General features: G+C 41.2%; 1 protein-coding gene across 1 annotated transcript in view; it reads right to left on the reverse strand.

Moving 5' to 3' along the window:
• ADAM23 (ADAM metallopeptidase domain 23) overlaps positions 1-19754 on the reverse strand; it is a 162428-nt gene extending 142674 nt beyond the window's left edge. Inside the window, exons 1-2 of the mRNA XM_057747113.1 lie at positions 19403-19754; positions 18065-18282 (exon numbers count right to left, since the gene is read on the reverse strand). Coding sequence (XP_057603096.1) covers positions 18065-18282; positions 19403-19616 — 432 coding nt within the window. The 5' untranslated portion in view covers positions 19617-19754. The remainder of the gene's footprint in view (positions 1-18064; positions 18283-19402) is intronic.
• Positions 19755-20860: the final 1106 nt, after the last annotated feature.

The following is a 20860-nucleotide window of genomic DNA, read 5'->3' on the forward strand; positions in this document are numbered from 1 at the left end:
GGAATTTCCTGGGCAATAAGAGCAATAGGAGCATCTTTTGTCATAATATTTGGTCTGTCTTTAGTTCCTGAAAGTATTTCAAAGCCATGTTATTCATAACAAGCCTTTTTTCACCACAACTAAGTTTTTGTTAATGAAATGACTTTTGGAAAGCACCTAAGGATGGGGGCTGGTTGCCGGGGAACCAAGCTTGAAGAGACACTTGGAACTTTCAGTTCCACCCTCTGACCTCTGCGGAAGGGAGAGAGGCTAGAGGTTCAATGGCCAATGATTTCATCAACCATTCCTATGCAATGAAGCCTCCATAAAAACAAAAAACAAACAAACAAAAAAAGGAGGTTCAGAGAGCTTCTGGGTTGGTGAGCACATGGAGGTTCAGGGAGAGTGGTGGACTTAGAGAGCGTGTAGAGGCCCCGCGCCCTTTCCTCATACCTTGCCCTCTGCATCTCTTCCACCCGGCTGTTCCTGAGTTACATGCTTTTATAATAAACCAGTGATCTGGTAAGCAAAATGTTCCTCTGAGTTCTGTGAGCTGCTCTAAGCAAATTAATCGAACCCAAGGAGGTGGTCATGGGAACCTCTTATTTGTCACCAGTCGGTCAGAAGCACAAGTGATAACCTGGGCTTGCAACTGGCATCTGAAACAGGGTCAGGGTGGGGTGGTCAGTCTTATAGGACTGAGCCTTAACTTGTGGGACCTGACACTAACTCCAGGTAAATGATGTCAGAACCGAGTTATAGCCCCAGATACCCTGCTGGTGTCCTGAGAATTGCTTGTTGCTGTGGGAAACCCCCTTCACACTTTAGAATCTGGTGATCAGAACCACCTTTTACCACCACGTAAGGTAATATAGTCACAGTTTCTGGAGATTAGGATGTGGACATCTTTGGGAGGCCATTATTCTGTCTACAACGACTGCTCTCCTTTTCTAGCTCACCCACCCCCTACATCATTAACAATCTGGAGGCTCCACCACTAAAATATATCCCAAATCTACTACCTCCCTGTAATTCCTCTGCTACCATCTTAATGCAGGGCCACACAGACTCTGCCCCGGACAACCGTGAGCACCTCCTAACTGGTCGCCTTGCTGCCACTCGTGACCCTCTGCAGCCCGTCTATAAAGCTGCCAGAATGATCTTCTTAAAATATAAATCAGATAATGTTATTTTCTTGTTTAAAACCCATCAGTGGTTTCGCTTTATAACAAAAAACAAAAATCTAATAGGCACTTCATCCTCCTGTCCCTTCTCACCCTTAAAAAATACTGGAGAAGAAAAAATGCAATTTTTTTCCTCCACAAAATTTGTCTGCACCCCTCAGTTCCCAGGCCTTGTATGCTGAGCAGCAGCTCTTAGCAGCTCATCAAAGGGAGGTACGTGTGTTTGATCTGCCCTTCCTGGCCTCCCCAGAGGCAGAAGACAGCAACTTACCACATAATTCTAAACCTATGCCCTCCCTCTCCAAGTCTGTTTTAACTGTACATTCCTGCTAAAACTACCAGAAAATTTAAAATATGTAAGCAATAAAAATCAAGAGATAGAGGAAAGAAAGGAAGGAGGACAACACAGTATGATATATTCTTCACATTTCATAACAGGCAGACAAAAGATAATGTCTTAGGTTGATGGATCTAAAAATAGTGCAGAGATAAATTATTTAACATTAAGAGAACTAAAAATAAAAATTTAACAGCCTTTGGGGAATGATGGGAGAGAAACTTTCACCTTTCATTTTATTATTTATGAACTCTGAATTCTTAGACCATGTAAATAAATACAGTAGAGCAGCTACTAATTTTGCACAAATATTTACACTAATTTTATTCATGAAGGTATGCATGTTTATATATGCACATTAGTCATCGGGTTTTCACCTATTGTAGCATTCCTTCCCTCTGATTTCCAGCACTGTTATTTGGAAGTCCCCCACTAGAAACTGTCCAAGGACCTCTTGCTAATAAATCAAAGGGCACTATGACCCCACTAGCAGCTTCTCTGTGGAAAATTGTTCTTTAGGCCCTCCACTGCCTGTATTTCCCAAAAGCTGTTTCCTCTCTGAATCACCTCACACCAGCTACTTCTGGAGCAAGCTCTTCTTCACATACTTCCAAATAATGAGTCCACACTTTATGATTCCTAGTCTTTTCCCAACATGCCAGAATCTCAGGAAGCAGCTACTCCACAAATGCAGGCATTGCTTGGAATAAAAACAATCCCTAATTCAACCACCAATATCCGTATTTCATTGCCTCTTATGAACACCCAGTCACCTCTCATTGGAGGCTTTTCACAGAATTTTAGGATCAATAAACACTTGTAAAGAACAAACTCACCCACATCAAAATACCCTGAGATATAAAAATGCAAGCCGCTGGACCCCATATGGACCTAACTCAAAATGTTTTCGACAACCTCCCTAGGTAGTTCCAATGCACACAAAAGTTTGAGATTCCCCAAATCTAACCCAATCTCCTTATTTTTGAAATGAAGAAAATTAAATCCAGAGGTTAAATGACTTGTTCAAAATTGCCCACTTAATATTCAGCCAATTCATTATTTCAGTCATACATTTTCCAGTACCCCCTTTAAAGGAACCTATGAGATAAAACATGCATTGGAAAGAAACTACCTCACATAATAAAGGCCATATAAGAAAAACCCACAACTGACATCATACTCAATTAAGAAAATCTGAAAGCTTTTCCGCTAAAATCAGGAACAAGACAAACATGCCCACTTTTTCCACTTCTATTCAACATAGTACTGGAAGTCCAAACCAGAACAGTTAGGCAATAAAAAGGAATAAAAAGCATGAAAACTGGGGGGAAAAGACATAAAATTATCACTGTTTATATATGACAGAATCTTATACATAGAAACCCTAAAGAATCCACTAAAAAAAAAAAAAACCTATTAGAACCAATAAGTGAATTCAGCAAAGTTGAAGGATACAAAAATCAACACACAAAACTTAGTTTCATTTTTACACATGAACAATGCAAAACTGTATAAGGAAATTAAGAGAACAATTCTATTTACAATAGCCTCAAAAAGAATAAGTACTTAGGAATAAACTTAGCCATGCAGGTAAAAGACTTGGACTCTGAAAACTCTAAAATATTGATAAAAGAAATTAAATAAGACACAAATAAATGGAAAGACATCCCATATTCATGGATTTGAAGACATAATACTATTACGACATCAATACTACCCAAAGCAATCTACAGATTCAGTGCAATCCCTACTAAAATTTCAATGATATTTTTTGCATAAATTAAAAAATTCATCCTAAAATTCATATGGAATCTCAAGGGACCCTGAATAGTCAAAACAATCTTGAAAAAGAACAAAGCTGGAGGTCTCACACTTCATGATTTCAAATTTTACTACCAAGCTACAGTAATCAAAACAGTATGATACTGACATAAAGATAGACATATAGATCAATGGACTAAAGAGCCCAGAAATAAACCCTCGTATATATGGTCAAATGATTTTCAATGAGGGTGCCAAGACCATTCAACAGGAAAAGGACAATCTTTTCAACAAATGGTGATGGAAGAAAAACTGGATATCCGCATGCAAAAAAATGAAGCTGGATCCTTAACTTACACCATATACAAAAATTAATTAAAAGTGAATCAAACACTTAAACATAAGCCCTAAAACTAGAAAACTCTTAAAATAAAATATAGGGGAAAAGCTTAATGACAATGGATTTTGCATTGATATCTTGGCTATGACACCAAAAGCACAGGCAACAAAAGAAAAAAATTGATAAGTTGAATTTCATTAAAATTAAGAACTAAATTTTAAGAGCAAAAAATCAACTCACAGAATAATAGAAAAATATATCTGATAGGGACTGATATTTAGAATACATATAGAACTCCTACAACTCAAGTAGAAAACAAACAACCCGATTCCAAAATGGGCAAAGGACTGAATAGACGTCTGCAAGAAAAATATACAAATGGCCAATAAGCAAATGAAAAGGTGTTCAACATCACTAATTATCAGAAAAATGCAAATCAAAACCATAATAAGATACTATTTCACACCCACTAGGATGGCTGTTATTAAAAAAAAAGTGTTAATATAAATGTGGAGAAATTAGAACACCTGTGCATTGCTGGTCGGAATGTAAAATCACACGGTTGCTATGGAAAACGTTATGGTAATTCCTCAAAAAATTAAAACTAGAATTACCATTATGACCCAGCAATTCTACTTCTGGGTATATACCCAAAAGAACTGAATGCAGAGACTCAGGTATTTCTACATCCGTGTTCACAGCAGTATTATTCACAATAGCCAAAGGTGGAACAATCCAAGTATTCTCCAACCGATGAATAGATAAACAAAATGTGGTATATACATACAATGGAATATTAAACAGCCTTAAAGAGAAAAGAAATTTTGATACATTCCACAATAGGGATGAACCCTAAAGACATTATGCTAAATGATGTAAGCCAGTCACAAAAGACAAACACTTTATGATTCTAGTTACATTAGGTATCAAAGATAGTCAGATTCACAGAGACAAAAAGTAAGATGGTTGGTTGGTTGCCAGAGGCCAAGGAGAGGGAGGAATGGGGAATAAATATTTAACAGATACAGAGTCTCAGTTGGAGAAGATGAAAAACATTCTGGAGATGGATAGTGGTGAGAGCTGCACAATAACGTGAATACATTTAATACCACAGAAATGTACACTTAAATGGTTAAAATGGTAAATTTCATGTTATAGTTACTTTACCACAATAAAAAAAAGTATCACGCAAAACTGGAACTGCTCATCTTCCTCTTAAATGTTATTCTCCATTTGTTGCATTCATCTAACAATTAGCAAATCTCAGCTTCCAGCAAAACATCGCCAAATACTTCTTTTGAGCAATTTTCTTCCCAGAGCTTCAGCTTATACTCACCTTTCTGTGACCATCCACTCCCCATGAAGTCCAATGGTCACAATACAATCTGTTTCCTGAAATTAAAAGACCCCCTCCGAAAATTCTGTGAAGACTCCTGTCCCCACTCGGAAGCTCCTCTCCTTTGGCCTCAGTCAATAGCCGCAGCTACCAGAGAAAGCACTGCTCTTCGTGGAAATAAAAACTATGACTCTCATTACTACTAGTGCAATAACCCTTCTCTCATTTAGCCCGCTGTTTGCTGACCTCAGAAGCCTCATGTATCTTTTTGCAATAAATAATAACGTATCATCTTTTGACAAGCCATTGACACATCAAAAGCATTTTTGGACAGTACAAGGTAATCTTGAACTTGTCACAGGTCAATAAATACATTTGGGTGTTATTCTTGTTTTATCTTTTATTGTTACAACAAAAAATACTGCATTTTAATTGCACAATCTATGGTTTGAAAATAGGAAAAATCAAAAAATTTTAATTAAAATGTGAATGGGACAAAACAGGTAAACCTGTTTGTTATAACATTTTTAAGCCATGAGTGAAAGTGATGTTTAAATCTTATTCGCCTTCTTAAGTTGTGTGTTTAAACACACAAATATAAAGAGCCCTTCCTGCTATCAAGTTAACCAACTAGCAGTAGTTTAGTTTTCATCAGTGACTACATTATGACTGGGAAAGAAAAAAAGTCACTCTGAGATGGGAAGCCCTTGCAGGCTACCGAACTGAAGAGTGACATGATCCCAATTAGTATTTAAAAGAATCGCTTTGCCTGCAGTGTGTAAGGAGACTGGAGCCAGACTGACAGGAATAGGAAAAAAGTGGGGATAAGAGGTAGAAAGATATTTTAGTAATAACAAGCAAGAGGTGATGCTAGATTAGACCAGGTTGGCAGCAATGGAGACAGTAAGAAATGGTCAGATTCTGAACAGCCCTGAAGGGAGAACCAACAAGATTTCATGGCTTGGGGTAACGCTTAAAAGAAAAAGAAGAGTTAAGGCTCTTGGGCTTAGTTGGAAGAATGATCTATTTACTCAAACAGAAAGAACATGAAAGGGGCAGGTTGGGGCAGGAGATAATAGAATCAAAAGTTCTGTTTTGGGTGTGTTAAGTTGGAGTTACCTATTAGATATCCAAGTGGAGATACAAGATAAATAGCTAGATATGTAGTCTGGGTATCAAGGGAGAGATTACGCTCTCTGTGAAAGAACTAAGATTTTTAAATGTTACACGACAAACAAGTGTTTCACACAAATAAATCAAGTAAGTTCCTAAACTTTTAACACATTAGGGTGTTAAAAACATGTCAGGGGAAAGCCAGGAATTCTTGAAAACTAAAATGGAAAAACAACTTAAGATCTGATAAGCAGACAGGATAGTTTATAAATACACTATCTGGGAAATAATCCTAAAGTGCATCAGCAGATCTAAAAGGATTAATGTCCCAAATTAAAGAATAAAAAAAAATAGATATATTTCATTAGAAAGGGAAACGATAATAGTTAACTATTTCCAAAAAATGTTTTATGCACCACTGCAAAGCCAAAAATAACAAGACAGCATCCTCCCAATGTCCCACTGGTTCTGAACAGAACAAGTGATGGCTTTTATGCTGCCCAGCAGTGACAAATGCCTCTAACTACGGTCTGAACATTCTACAGAGATGAAAGTCCACTACATTGTACAGGGCAGACCATAGAATTAACAAGAGTTCACGAAATATTTTTAGCCATGATTTATAAGAGAAGGGGAGTCAGCGTAAGAACTCCTCTTGGTTAAGGCCGTTAAGAAGCAAAGCCCAAAATTTCACTTCTTGGTCATAACATGTTCAATAACATTGCAGTGTCCAAATAAACACAGAATTGTATTTCTGATATTTTTACCCTGTTAAATGTTTCTGGCTGTGAGGACTACATATTATTTTGTTTGTCATGGTTTTACAACTGTTACACTTCATTCCAAAGGCAGAAAATTATCAACGGCAGATGAAAGTGTTTCTTGGGTTTTGTTTTGTTTAGGGAATTGAGGGAAGAAGAGATGGGTGGATGTGCAATGGGGACATTCCTGGGGAAATTATCATACGAATGTGTACTATTTATAGTGTTTGGTGCCACCCTATACCCACCTGGGCAATTAGCTAGACAGAGAAAACAGTTCACCTTACCCTGTGCCAAAATGCCTGGTTCCACGCCTGCCCTGGAGTGCACTGCTTATTGGCAAAGGTTTAGGGAAAAGCCCTCTACCCTCCAGAGTACAAACACCAGGGATACATACTGCTGCCCCCACTCAGGTTGGAGGGCGGCGCCTCCAAGGCAGCACACCCCATCCTCGAGTATTTACTCCTGCATAAGCACTCCCGTCATCAGAGGCGAATCCGTCAAGCTCCTCAGCAGCCACAAAACCGGGAAGACGCTGAGAGTCACACGTCCCCTCAGAGGTCAACACAATGACTTCTCCACCCACCTTCTTTTCTCATAAAACAACCGTTTGTCCGTAAAGGAGCAGTTCACTGCTTGGATTCCCTAGGTCTCCAGTCAGTAATTAACAGATAACATTTACGGAGTACTTCCTACATGCCTGGCACTGTGCAAACCACTTTACGTGGGTGATCCCGTTTCGGTCAAGCACAGCCTCTGGGGTGGGGGCGCCAATAACGTGAGGTCCATGTTATTGACATTTAAAAAAAAAAAAAAGCTGGAGCTTAGGAAGGCTAAGTAACTTGTCCAAGTCTAAATAGCGGGTATGAGCAGATCTGTCAGACCCCCTGACCCTTGACCCCCTCGACTCTTGACCCCCCCAAACATTCTTCCCCTACTATGTGGGAAAGGAGTTAAAGATGTCAACTAATATCTGACATTCTAAACAGCCTATACTATATCATTAAAATATGAATCATATTTATCCCACAAATACATGCCTATACGATATCATTAAAATGCCAATTTCCCTGTTTTGCACTGAAATAATATTATGTCTGTGTGGGAACACTGGTTATCACATGCTGGCAAAAAGTTTAAATTGGATGTTAGTGGAAAAGAGAAGGTAAATTAACCAGCTCTTAGTAAACTCAGCTTGTTTGGAAGACCTATTTCTTCAGGCTGCATACAGGCTTCTTATTAGAAAATATTTAAAAAAAAAAAAAAAGCTCTTCTAGAATGGTCACATGTCTGACACATAATTTGGAAACACCAAACACGAACACCCTTGTTCAGTAAATAAGGCAGAAGGGGAATCTGATAGAGGAAAAAGAAAGTTAAGGAAGCTCAACAAGTAAAAGGAAGCAGATAAGCAAAACACTATAAAAATGGCAGCATTTTAAACAAGATTATTTATCTGGAGTACTCATTTGGGGAAAAAAAAGTCAAGAAAACCAACTGGTTGCAGAGGAAAGCCAGAGGAGGTGTGTATGTGGGTGTGTCCTCACGGTGTGATTACTACATAGGCCCTTATCACTGAGAGGAAAGGTGTCTAAAAGGATCAGAAACTTCCCTAGTCAAATCCCAGATGTGCTGTGATAAATGAACAAGGGCCTAGAAGTCTACAGGACCAAGGTTCTGGTTATTCCAGTCATGCCAATAATGCCCAAGACCTAGAGCAATTGACCTGGCCTCTTTAGACTTAGTTTTCTCATTTAGAACACAGAAATAATAATCATCTAATAAAAAATTTTGTTTTATTGCTATGAGGACCATGTGAGATTATAGCTATGAAAATGCCTCAGTAAAACTGTTTAGGTTCACTGCATAGTGAATATTATATTTGTTACTACCAGTGTATTGCAGCGTGAGTGCAAGTTGATGCAATGCATTCTATCTTCTTAGCTGAAAAAGTAAAGAGCAAGGAGGCACATGCAGGATGGAAGACTCCTCTAAGTGCTGGTTGATTTATATTATTAATGGAGCCCATCTGCAACACAACTATTAACTATTATGGTTATGGTATTAGCAAGCCTGTTTAGAATTAAAAGACAGCACAAAGCACCCGATTAAGGGATCCACACTACGACTTGTTATAGCAAATTCTTGAACATCCGCAGTCAGGGAAAGGAAGCACTGGAACAGACATTGGAATTCAGTAGATACTCAAAACTCAATATCTTCGTGGCTCTGGAATGTTTTGTACGATATGCCCCTAAGTGTGCTTAGATTTGACTTCTAAAATTAATCTTCAGCTCCACTGAGGGCAGAAGGAAGTGGTCCAGGGGCATGTGATTATCTTGTTCGCCCTGCCCATCTAGGATTTAAAATGTGCCAGAATGACTCCCTCATATGGACACTGCCATGCAAATAAGAAAGAGGGGACTGTCCCCAGCTATACAGTAATAGATCAAAGCTAAAGGGCAATACAGTCACTGGTTATAGGTTCCCATTTATACTTCTCTGTTCATTGGTTTGTTTGAACTTGTCTCTCTGTCATTCATGTCTATCAGTAAAGGAGACTTATTTGCATTTCTATTCATTCCATGTCTAAATAGAAAGTTTTGAGAACATTTAGCATTAAGGTAGTTCTTATTGACAAATAAATATCTTTCACAATAGACTTGAACATAGACTTTGAATTCATTAACTTGTAATGTTTCAGATGAGGAAAGTACCCTCTGTCTACTCTTTAGCCAGAGAAGACACCTATATAACAACACTCCAAACTTATCTGGAATACTGAGCTAGTTAACAGGTCTGGCTCTGTGCAGACTGGGTACCCAGTGATGGAAGATGCACTGCTGATTTACTCTATGAAATGCAAAAACTGTATCTTGATTTGCTGTGAATGAACATAATTGTTTTTAACTTACTATTCTAGCTAAAATATGATAACTGGGTGTACCCTTTTATAATAGAATTCCTAGCATTGGATTTGATTAAAATTGTACTGAATTTATATAAGTTCTAAACAGAAAACTCCTTTGTAAGATTGCGAAATTCAGATGCTCGGTGGATTGTGAATGAATGAATTATGTGAATGAATGAGTCTTTCATAAGGCTATGGATACCCACGTCACTTGTGAACTGAATACTCTGTGTGAATAAAGCCTTATGATTACGTACATTTTTAAGAGGAATAAAATATTTTCATTCAGAAAACTTATTCTCTAGGAGCAATGAACTACCTAGATCTTAAAGATGGAGAGGAAGGACCTTCTGAAGCAGGAATTCAACAGTATTTGAACCAAAAACAAAAGCCTGAGAACACATTACTTACAGTTTGGGTTATTGCCACTGATCACAAGGGTTTTCCATAACTAGCCCCAGAGTTTGGACAGATATGAATGGAATCATCCAGACAAAATCACCTTCTGCCATGGACTGACTTTTGGGTAAATAGGCCTGGAAAAATGCTAAGACGAGAACAGACCAGCAAATGTGCAGTATTCAGAAGAGGGGCAGGGGCAACAGCCCTCCTCCAGAGCATTTCACTTTCTCTGAAATCATGCTTGTTGCATGTGGATAAAAGGAGTCACGTGATGCACTAAGTGTTCCAGGAATATTAACCTGTCAGCAGTGGGACTGATGGATTGACAGAGAGAGAGAGAGACAAGAGGCGATGATAAGAACACAATACAGAGGAGGAGGAAAGGATGGATTGGGGAGAAACGTCAAGACTTAATATGTGACTATTTATAGACAGAAGATGAAGGAGAGAAAAGAGTCGATGATGACTCCCAAGTTTCACTCTTAGGTGGCTGGGAAAACAGCAGTACCACTGAGAAAAATGAGCAGGGCAGCCAGGACAGCTCTCTTCCTGCCTGACTTTACCCTCACCCTGCATGAAGCCACCAACCCTGGGCAAAGCGTTGAACAAATAAATGCTCCGTGTTATTTTTTGACTGGCTATAGAGAGAAGGACAGTGGCCTAATCTGTTAACAAAACCTGAGAATAAGTGAAGACAGAATGACACGAGTTGTTATATAGTTAGCAGGAAAGACCCAACCCAAGAGCAGAAAGAGCGGAAAATATTATGTAGGGACACAAGTTAAAGCAAGACTTTCAACAGCATGACTTACTGCTGGACAACATGGTGGCCATCAAATCAATCCAGGGTGAAATGATTTTAAAAAATGGTGCAGCCTTTGTGGGAGAGAAGAATCAAAGACTAGGGTCCAAACTCAAACACCTACAGAGACCGGGTGAGTAACAGAAATGAAGACAGGTGGGCATTCAGCAGCAAGGAGTGGGCGTCGGGGCAGGGGGGTGGCACTGAAATAGCATGCACCCACCCCATCTAAAGAGGAGTCACAGTAGGTAGGTTACTCCCACCCAAAACCATAGGCCCAATCTTTCCGTTCTTCAAGAGCAACCATCCCACCCACCATTCTCTACCACGTGTGCCATTTTATCTTCTTCAAGCACTTGTCAATACCTGAAATCTGTGTCTTCTTGTTGCTTTTGTGTTTATGGTCTGTCTCCTCCCACTAGGAGGTAAGCTCCCCGAGGAGCCACAGAATTGGCAATTCTCAGTCAATTCTCAACCAGTCATGTGCTCACCTGCGGACTTGTTGACTGAACCATTTGATGCAAAATAAATCCAAACCCTTGATCTCTTCACAGTCTTCACAGCCTTTCCCCTTGGCCACCTGCCGTGCCCAACACACCTTAGTCTCTCTCCAGACTGAGCTTTGCAAAGGATACTGCCTGGGTTCGAATCCTGACTCTACCTGCCACTTACTAGCTGTTTGTCCTTTCTGAAGACACTAATTATAAATTTCAACTGCTACCTCTATAGACATGGACATTACTGGATTTCTAGAGGAATTAGATGAGTTTTTTTCTTTTTTTGAGTAAGTTATATTTCCACAGTTTATCAAAGAATTATTCAATACATTTCCTCACTCTGAGAATTTGATCATTGCAATCATGGAACTTCTTCACCTTAAGAAAAATGGACCTTTCACAGTACTCTTCCCAAATAATCTTTTCAGAGCAACGTTTATGTCATTGTTCCTCAGACTGTAGATGAAGGGGTTCAGCATAGGTGTGACCACAGTGTACATCACAGAGGCTACTGCACCTGAGTGTGAGAAAACTGAGTTTTTTTTTAATTGCTATGAACATAACAATAATGCCTGATTCTTGTAAATTTCCCACGCTTGGGTCTCCCCTTCTCACACTTGCCACGCTGCCTCCCAGCCAGCCAGAGGCTTTGCCTGCTGACTCTGGGCCCCTCTCCACCTCCTCCAACCTCCACCATCTCTCCACCTCCCGAAAACCTGTCCTGTAACTGCTCTTTAGGGCCAGCTCCACTGTTTTCTTTCTCTCTGAGGTTTTCTTTGACTTTCCTGAGTCCCCACAGCCCTTCGTTCCTACAAGCAGCAATGCACTGATGGGAACCACACACACACCACCAGCTGCCCTGCTTCTGATGCCCAGCAAGTCACGGGCAAGGGTAGGGGCTGAGTGGTACTCTTGCTCGCTCTTCCCAGAGTCCAGCACAGTGCCTTATTCAAAATGGGTATCCACCAAACAGAACTGAACGCCTCACAGATGTAAATCTGATTGACTGGAAACTATGTGAGTGGACACCTTGGGCTCCACCATTGAGAATTAACCAGTAGCAATGACAAAACCTCCCACATGGTCAGCACTAACATGCGATTATCCGTGTTAATGGTGGGTGACAGTGACAGGGATAATCTAAGAATTGTTAATAGAGGTAGCCTCACGTTCTTAGGTAATATAAGTGCGACTTAAGCAGTGCTAATAACCTGAGACCAAAATTCTCTCTCCTGCTGCTCTGTCACAGTGCCAAAAATGCCTAACCGTAACTTAAGGCTCTTTTGAATGTCAGTTTGATTATAACATGAAGTTTCACAGAAAGCACTGCCCTCTTTTTAACATAGGAGTGTTCAACCATCGATTCATTCAACAGATATTTACTGGCAGCCTCTTATATGCCAGGCATTACAAGGAGAACCATGACAAGGCTGAATTCTATGTACCATAATTTTGTAATGACTGCTTAGGAAGATCCAGAAAACTTGGGAAGGCCACTGAGGCCAATACCAAAGTCTGTATTACCTAATGGTTATCACACTACCGATTCTACGGACCCTGAATTTCTTTCTGCTGGCCCACACCGAGAGCAGTGGGGGGTCAAGAAACGTGGAACCAGCTTTGTCCTGAAGCAGAGTAGGAAGCAGTAATAATCATCACGATCTAAATTTACTTAAACGTCTCTCTTCTCTCTCTTCAGCCTGGGGTGGTGGGAACAGGTGTGATGAAAAGAACAACTTTTGTTTTTCTGAGTTGCTGCTGAGGCATTTCACAGAATGGAAATCCTGCTCACACCCAGAGTCTGGACATTTAGATAAGGACAGGACTTTGGGATTCCTACCATAGGTCCCTCTTTGCTTTTCCCAGATGCCTTTTAAAATAATCACTTAGCGTTAAGGCTGTGAAAAGTTAGTGACCTCTGGCCCAGCCACCTTATAAGGGATAGGTGCTTCTACCCTCTCTATCTTCTGCTCACTGGTAATAGGATAAAGGACTGTTCTTCGTCATCTCCTCCCCATTCATTGCCCCGCAACCTTTTCTGGGGTCTGTAAGTAATAAATCTTGTGACTCTGCTTCTTTTGTGTGGGTGTATTGAAATTGTGCCTTCAATCAAAACGACCCAGTGGTTTCCACCTCCCCAAAGTGGGAGCTTGGGTGCTGAGGGAGCCACTTGCCGACCCATGTGGGTGGCTTGTGCTCTCTCATTCAACAGTTCATACATAATCTGTATGTTCTTAATTCAATACACCAGCTCCAACTCTCCAACACAGTAGGGAAGGTAACAAAAGACTGAGCTATACCTAAAGTCCTAGGAGGTGACTTTCATCTTCCCCTAGACCCTGTGCTGTACATAATATACCTCTTCCATTCCTTCCCAACTGCAAGAGAAAAGAATCCTAAAAAAAGTAGGATTCAAGACAAGTAACTTTTGACTAAAGGCAAGTTTCAGGAAAAGGTTTGAAGGGGAGCAGAATATACTATCCCAAAATATGCCTCTTTGGCATAAACATTATTTTAGTTATTTTTAAAAAACAGCAAACACAGGAGAAGCTCTATAAACCAAGCAGAAGTTACTTTTTGTAAGAGACATGTATATTTATAAGAAATCTCCATTTGTAAGGAGTTTTCCCTCTGTGTACCAAAAAGAGGAGGATACTCGAAATCTCCAGAAACACATTATCAGCATAAAAGGCAACAATTTAAATCTGCCTAACAACCTTACCCTCGTTTACTGTGCTTTTCCTGATAACCTCCCGTTACTGGCTCCCCAGCTCCCAACATCTTGTCTTTAGCTAGACAGTTATTTAAGCTAATGGCTGGGCCATTTCAAAGTTACTCAGTTTTCCTGGGTCTCTACCATGTACACAGGAGGCATCCATGTTATTAAACTTCTATTTTCCTCCTATTAACCTGTCTTTTATTACAGAGTGTGTCTCAGCCAAGAACTGTGAAGGGTAGAAGAAAATTATTTTTCTTCCTCTAAAGCTTCATTAACTTTCTCAGGAATAGATCTCATAGGATTATCTATGACTGAATGAATGAATCTAAATTGTTTCTTCCTCTTTTTAAATGTATATTTTATCAATATATTGAACTAATGGTTAAGAAAATGCTTATGTTTAGTAATCATAAAATTCCATTTATGCTTGTAAAAGTTCTACAAGTAAAGAAGATAAGTCTTGGTAATAAAGCAAAATGTTCCCATTTCCAACCCTATTACTTCTATGTGATGGTAAACTAACCTCCTACTTAGTAAGAAAAAAATTACAATAAATCATCAAAAAATGAAGCTGTCTATAAGGAAACCTGAATTTGAGTAAGTGCCAAAAATCAAGGAACATAACTGTTTAGATCTGAGGTGACCACGTTCCCAGCCTGCTCTGGACCACCTAGGCTTATGCCAATTATCTTGGCATAATTATTAAGCGTGCCTACTTGCACTCTGAAAAAATGTCATAGTTTGGACAATAAGTTATACATAACCCTATCTAGAGATAAAAGGATTCCTAACCAATCTCTGACAAAGAAAACTTTAAGATTTTCAGAAACATTAGTGTTACAGCGGTGCTTTTAAACTGTCCAATTTGAAAGAGTTAACAAACATTTTAACTTTCACAGCTGTTAAGTAGTAAGGCCTGATCAACTTTGAATATTTATGACAGATACGGAGCTCTGTCTTGCAACCTGTATCTGGGAATTTCCCTCTCCACCTCTACCCCCCAATCTAGGGATCCAGGAGCATGGCACAGTGATTCAGCATTTCTAAGGCATTCATTAAAATGTGCTTGAGCACAATGAAATCAGGGGAGAAACAAATGTACATACTACACAGATACTAAAATCAAAACTTCGTTCATTAAAGCAAAAATAATGAAATTCTATACTTTCTCTCTTACTGAAACATTTGGAAAGCAGCTGAATTGACAAGTATCTCCCATCACTATGATTAGGCAAGTCATCCAAAGATACAGCAGAAAGCATACGGAACACTTTTGGTCAACTAGTTTAAGGGTTGCTTCAAAACAGAAGTGCAGGGGAAATCAGAGAACTCCAAGGGAAATTTCAGGGAACAAACCATATAGGAAGAACACTGTTTACACCTGTATGAGAGCACCTTTTAGAATCTTGCTTTTCTCATTTTTGTGTCTCCTGGAGGACAGACCTTGTCTTGTTCATCCTTGTACCGCTTATCTCTTACCTCTGAATCTTCAGCATACTACTTTGCACATGAGAAATGTGCAGCAAATACTTGTTGAATCAGACTAATAAGAAAAGAAGAAAAATGCTTTCAAATATAATTTCTGCGTAAACATTTTTTTGAAGAAAAAAGAAACCCAACCATTATGGAGGGTGGAAGTAGAGAGGTAAAACCACTTCAACAGCAAGTAGGTGCTCCATAGTGAGAAATCTATTCCTCTACGTGAGTGGTGGGTGAAGTTTTAACAATCTTATTATCATAAAAATTCAGATATACTGTAGTCAAACCAAGTCCCACCAAACAAAGCAACCACATAAGGTTAGACTAGAAGGCGGGTGTTAGCCATAGCTGCCAACATGTGAGTTATAAAAAAATTCCACTAAAGTTTCTTTCAAGTCTCAACTCAAGAGGGCTTGAGCACTCTTTAAAATAGACTTTCAAGCCATTTTTTTTTCTTCCTCCAGCACCCTATGCAAAGGCACTGGAGTTTGAGAACTTGTCACTTAACCGTAGATCATATTAATTAGTACAAAAACCATAAAATGGGCCTCAATGCCTTTATCAAGAGGACTTTGGATTCTTCTTCCTTAAAGACACCACCCACTCCTCCTATCAACAAGACAAATGGGTGGGTAGACAAGATCCAGGAGTCAACCTGTCGAGTTACGTACGAGCAGATGGGGAAAAGGCTATGAGCATAGAGACCCCTTCATCTCAGCCAATGTAGGTAGCAGTCACCTCACAACACTGTGAAGCAAAGTTAACTTCTCCAATAACATCTGACATGAAGGAAGCATTTTCTCAGAAACCTGACTTGCAAATACTAAATATTCAGCCCTCTTGAATTTTATATCAGCTGTTTTACAATCTTGGGAAAGTCACCTGAAGGCCTTAAATTTCTATCTCCCCATTTGTAAAACAGGAATAAATACTGTTACCACTTACCTATATTTTAGAAAACTAATAAAAACAACAATGCGAACCATAGGTACTTTCCCTAAATTCTAGATGTTTAAACAATGATTGCTCTTCTCAGCTGAACGGGTATAATCTGTAAGGGTCCAGAACGAGCCTCCCCCAAAGTGTGTCACATGGCATGAAGATTATTTTGAGCTAAAGGCGCAATCAAGACCCTGCAGGTTCAAGAGAAACTACAGCCCCTCCCTTAACTACCCAGAAGAATCTAAATTGAGTATTTTAACGAGAAAAGAGTTATTACCAGAGATAAATTTTATCTAAGTGGCCCCATCTAGATGGGAGAGCAAACATCTAATTATGAAATATCTTCTCTTTTTCTCACCCTGTGAATGACCCTCATGTCCTTGGAAGCCCCAGGCCCCTGTGCCGTTCCATAGCTCAGAATGGCATATATGCCTCATTTTACCTTTCTGTCTCTGACCCTCTCAGGTTTGTGGGGCCTCTGATCCTCATATACATATACACAAACTTAAATTTGATTTTTTCCTGTTAATCTGTCTCATGTCAATTTAATTCTTAGACCAGCCAGAAGAACCTAGAAGAGTAAAGGAAAGTTTTCCTCCTCCCCAACAAGTCCAAAGTTAAATATTTAATATACAGACTCTATTTTCTGCTCCTAATAAAGAAAAGAGGCACTGATAACCCACTGTGGAAATCTGCCTGGGGTCCAGGCAGTATTAACTCAAATAATGACTAGTAAGCAGGAAAAAAAAAAAAAGGATCCCTTAAACTCTTTGGATATTAAGCACCTTCATCTTCCATTGAATGCCTTTTTAAAAATCAGTGACACTTTCTGAACCAAGCTGAAAGTAAAGCAACTGCTCACAATGAATGTAGATAAAGTCTTAAAGCACTGTGATGACCAAGACTGGTCTCTGTATTATATAAATTATTTGTTTATATTCACCATAATCTTTTAATATGTCATATTGTTTACCTACTGAAAATATAACTGAAAAAAAAAGTATTTTTTCCTATTGCCCAATTAAAGAAAGAGGTTGTTTAAACTTAACCATTCAATTTCTAAGTGGGGGATCTGCAGCCCAAAAGCTTCTTATAGCAATTTCCTGGGTGCAGATTGAAAGAAGTTTTCATCATAGAAGGCAGAACACTGCACCCTTACATAAAGCCTCACAGATAAAAGTCAGGACCACAAACATATTCGCTTAACTACTGTTCAGTGTTCAATGCGCCTACAAGAAAAATGGACCGCATTTCAGCTGTTCAACTTAAAAGGCCATAAGAAAATTCCAATTCCAGTTTAGAGTCAGAGAGGAAAGAAAAACAGCGACCCTATCCCAGTAGATCCCAGGTTAATTCCCTCCAGTTTCTCCCCTATCATAATATTAATTGGTTTCCTAATAAAATGCTGCAGTAAAATTTGTGAAATCAGATTATGGCAGAAAATCAAATCAAAGGACAATTCTTCGTGGCAGCCACTTTTGCATACCCAACCCCTGCCTACCTTGTTATGTTTTTGCTGGTGTCTTGCCTTTGTGTCAAGAACATGGTAAGGGCTTTCCAAGTCTTGGTTGATGTAATATATGAGTCTTGAAGGCAGTGTGATTTCCTTCTGCATTGCATTGCTGTAACTGCTATTACTGCTGCTATTCTGTTGCAATGTGTTGTCTTCATCTGCCAGGATTCCCAAATTTTTTTCTGCAGTTTCATTCCAATGCAGAGCTGGGGTGGGGGGTGGAGGGACACAAACATACACAGACACACACATACCCTATAAATACATAAGTACTAAAATGCATTTTTTCTATTAATTGCAAAAACAAAGTTTTCCACTTATGAGCAGGTAAGGAGTAGAGACACAGGAAAGCAAGTTATTGCAACAGTGAAATGGCTTGGATAGGTTAACAGCCAATAAGGCTTATACAACAATGTACTGTTTATAGTCTTAAATCTATACTTCTAAGTACATTGGCGGGGGGAGGTATAGAATGGACTTGAAGGAAGGGTCATTAAACGGACATGCTCAGGTATTCTGACCCTCACCTCCACCCCTTCAGAGTCCACAGAAGCTCAATGCGATTCTGACTAGGAGCATCCCACCTGAGAGCTAAGAACGCTCCTAAGATAACTTGAGTGCTGAATACATGAAGGCAGAATGTTAATTGATTCATTTAACAAAATGGACAATTCCCTTTTCTTTTAACTTTGAGATACGCAAAAATCTTTTGCCATGGAGGGATGCAGATGCTGGCAGCTTTCCGATTGCTTTTTATTTTCCTGCTATGGCCAGCTACCTGCTGTCACTGATTTCCAATCATCAATGTATTGAACATTATATTATCTTAACCGTTCGTTATAATGACAAGAATTTTGAGAAATTACAAGCCAAAGGTTTATGTCCCCTAAGTTTCCCTCCCCCACCTATAATTCCAACAGCAGTGAATAAACCCACTAGGCAATTTGAGGAAACACGTTACCGCTACCCTCACCATATCCTCCCGCACTCACGTTCAGACTCCACCACCCAAGAAAAAACTTGTTCCCTCGCTGCATTTCCCATCCACCGGTTTCCCCAAGTTGCACAGAAATCAATTAGGGACCCCGCATCCACTAAATACCTTCCAGTGGAAACGGTAGTAATTTAGTGAATGCAACAGAAATATGGACTTCAAAGAGTGATCTGGAATGAACGCGGGTTTGGGAACGAGAGATGGACAGGCAGGGAGTCTCGGAAAGGCCGAACCCTGGACGTGTCCCGAACGGACGGACTAGCATACCCTCTGCTTTCCTCTGCAGGGCCCCGTGGGCAAGGCAATGCAAAGGGCACTGGGGCCATACCCACCGCTGGGTGCAGCAGGCCCCCAGGCTCGGGGCCGGGATGAGGCGGCGAGTGGAGGCATCAGGAGAAGGACGAAGAGCAGGCGGTAGGGCGGCGCGCGGGCCAGGGCGCGGATGGGCGCCGGGTCTGCGGGGCCGCCGCGGGGGCCTCTGGAGGCTCGGGGAAGGTTGCAGCCCGCCTGGGGCGGCCGCCGGGAGATGTTGCCGGGTGGCTTCATGGCTCATAGCTCCCGGGCGCCGCTCGGTGTGGCCAGCGAGAGCGCCGGGCTAGGCTGCGGGGAGGCTGCGGGCGGAGCCGCTCACGCCGGCTCCGCGCGCATGGTGCAGCCGCGGACTGGAGGTCGGGGCTCGGGGCTCGGGGCTGGGGAGCGCTCCCTCCCCTGCTCGCCTCTCGGCCCCTCCCGGGGCGGCTGCTGAAGAGTCCGGGGGTCCCAGTCGCTCCGCCAACTTGGAGCCTCCCCAGATGCTCCTCCCTCCCCGCTGCGGGCGCGGCAGCTCCAGCGACTGCGGGGGCTGCTGCTGGGGCTGAGGATGCCGAGGCGGCGCGCGGGAGCGAGCGGCGCGGGCGTGCGCCCCGCCCTCGAGAGCGCGCCCGAGCGCGGCTTCGCGTCTTGATGCTGATGCTGATGCTGATGCTGTTGCCTGGCACGGGACGCACTGCGCATGCTTTATTGTGGAAGAAAAAGGAGAGAGAGGAAAAAGGCAGCAGAGTGATGCAGCATCAGAGGTGACGGTGGCACCTCCAGAGGTGGAGGCGGGGGAGAGAGGAAGCTGGCAGTCAGGGATTAGCCCGAGGGGAAGAAAGAAGAGTGTGGGGATTTCCAGGCCAGAATGGTCTGGAGGAAACAACCAGTCAGAGAAATCGACCTGCCTTTTCCAGCACCCCAGACCTTACATATCCCCTCCTTTTCCAACCCCGTCCTTCCCGCGTAAAACTTAGGCCAAGCATTTCCTTCTCAATCCTTTATTTATTTCCTTGCTGCAAATATATTGATATATAAAGGATTGCAGCCGGGGAGGTAAAAATAGCACTGCTCCTTATTCAGCTAGCGGGCAGGGCGGGGAACGAGGGCTGGGAAGCACGTTGGCGCGAGGCAGGCTGGCTGGCCGGATGATGCCCAGCGGCCTTGCAGAGCCAGACCTCAGGCGCAGGGATCCCGTGAGCTGAGCCCTCCGCCGGGGACTCTGTCGCCCCGGCTTGTGCCGAGGGGCTTTGAGGAAAGCAAATGGAGCTCAAAAGTTCAGAATGGATGACTGGATGTATTCGGGAAGGAGTCAGAAATTCTGGTGGGAAAGAAATACTGAGATTAGAAACCAAGTGTGTGGCAGCTATCTTGAGAAATCCAGCATTTGTCAATCCTTTGGGCGGGCTTGTATCCAAGAGGGCACATTTCAGATTTTGAGATCTGGTCCTGACTTATGCAGAGAAAAAAAAGAGATTTTTCTTTCACTGATGTGAAAA

Source organism: Hippopotamus amphibius, chromosome 8 (genome assembly GCF_030028045.1).
Source record: "Hippopotamus amphibius kiboko isolate mHipAmp2 chromosome 8, mHipAmp2.hap2, whole genome shotgun sequence".
Taxonomy (NCBI): Eukaryota; Metazoa; Chordata; class Mammalia; order Artiodactyla; family Hippopotamidae; genus Hippopotamus; species Hippopotamus amphibius.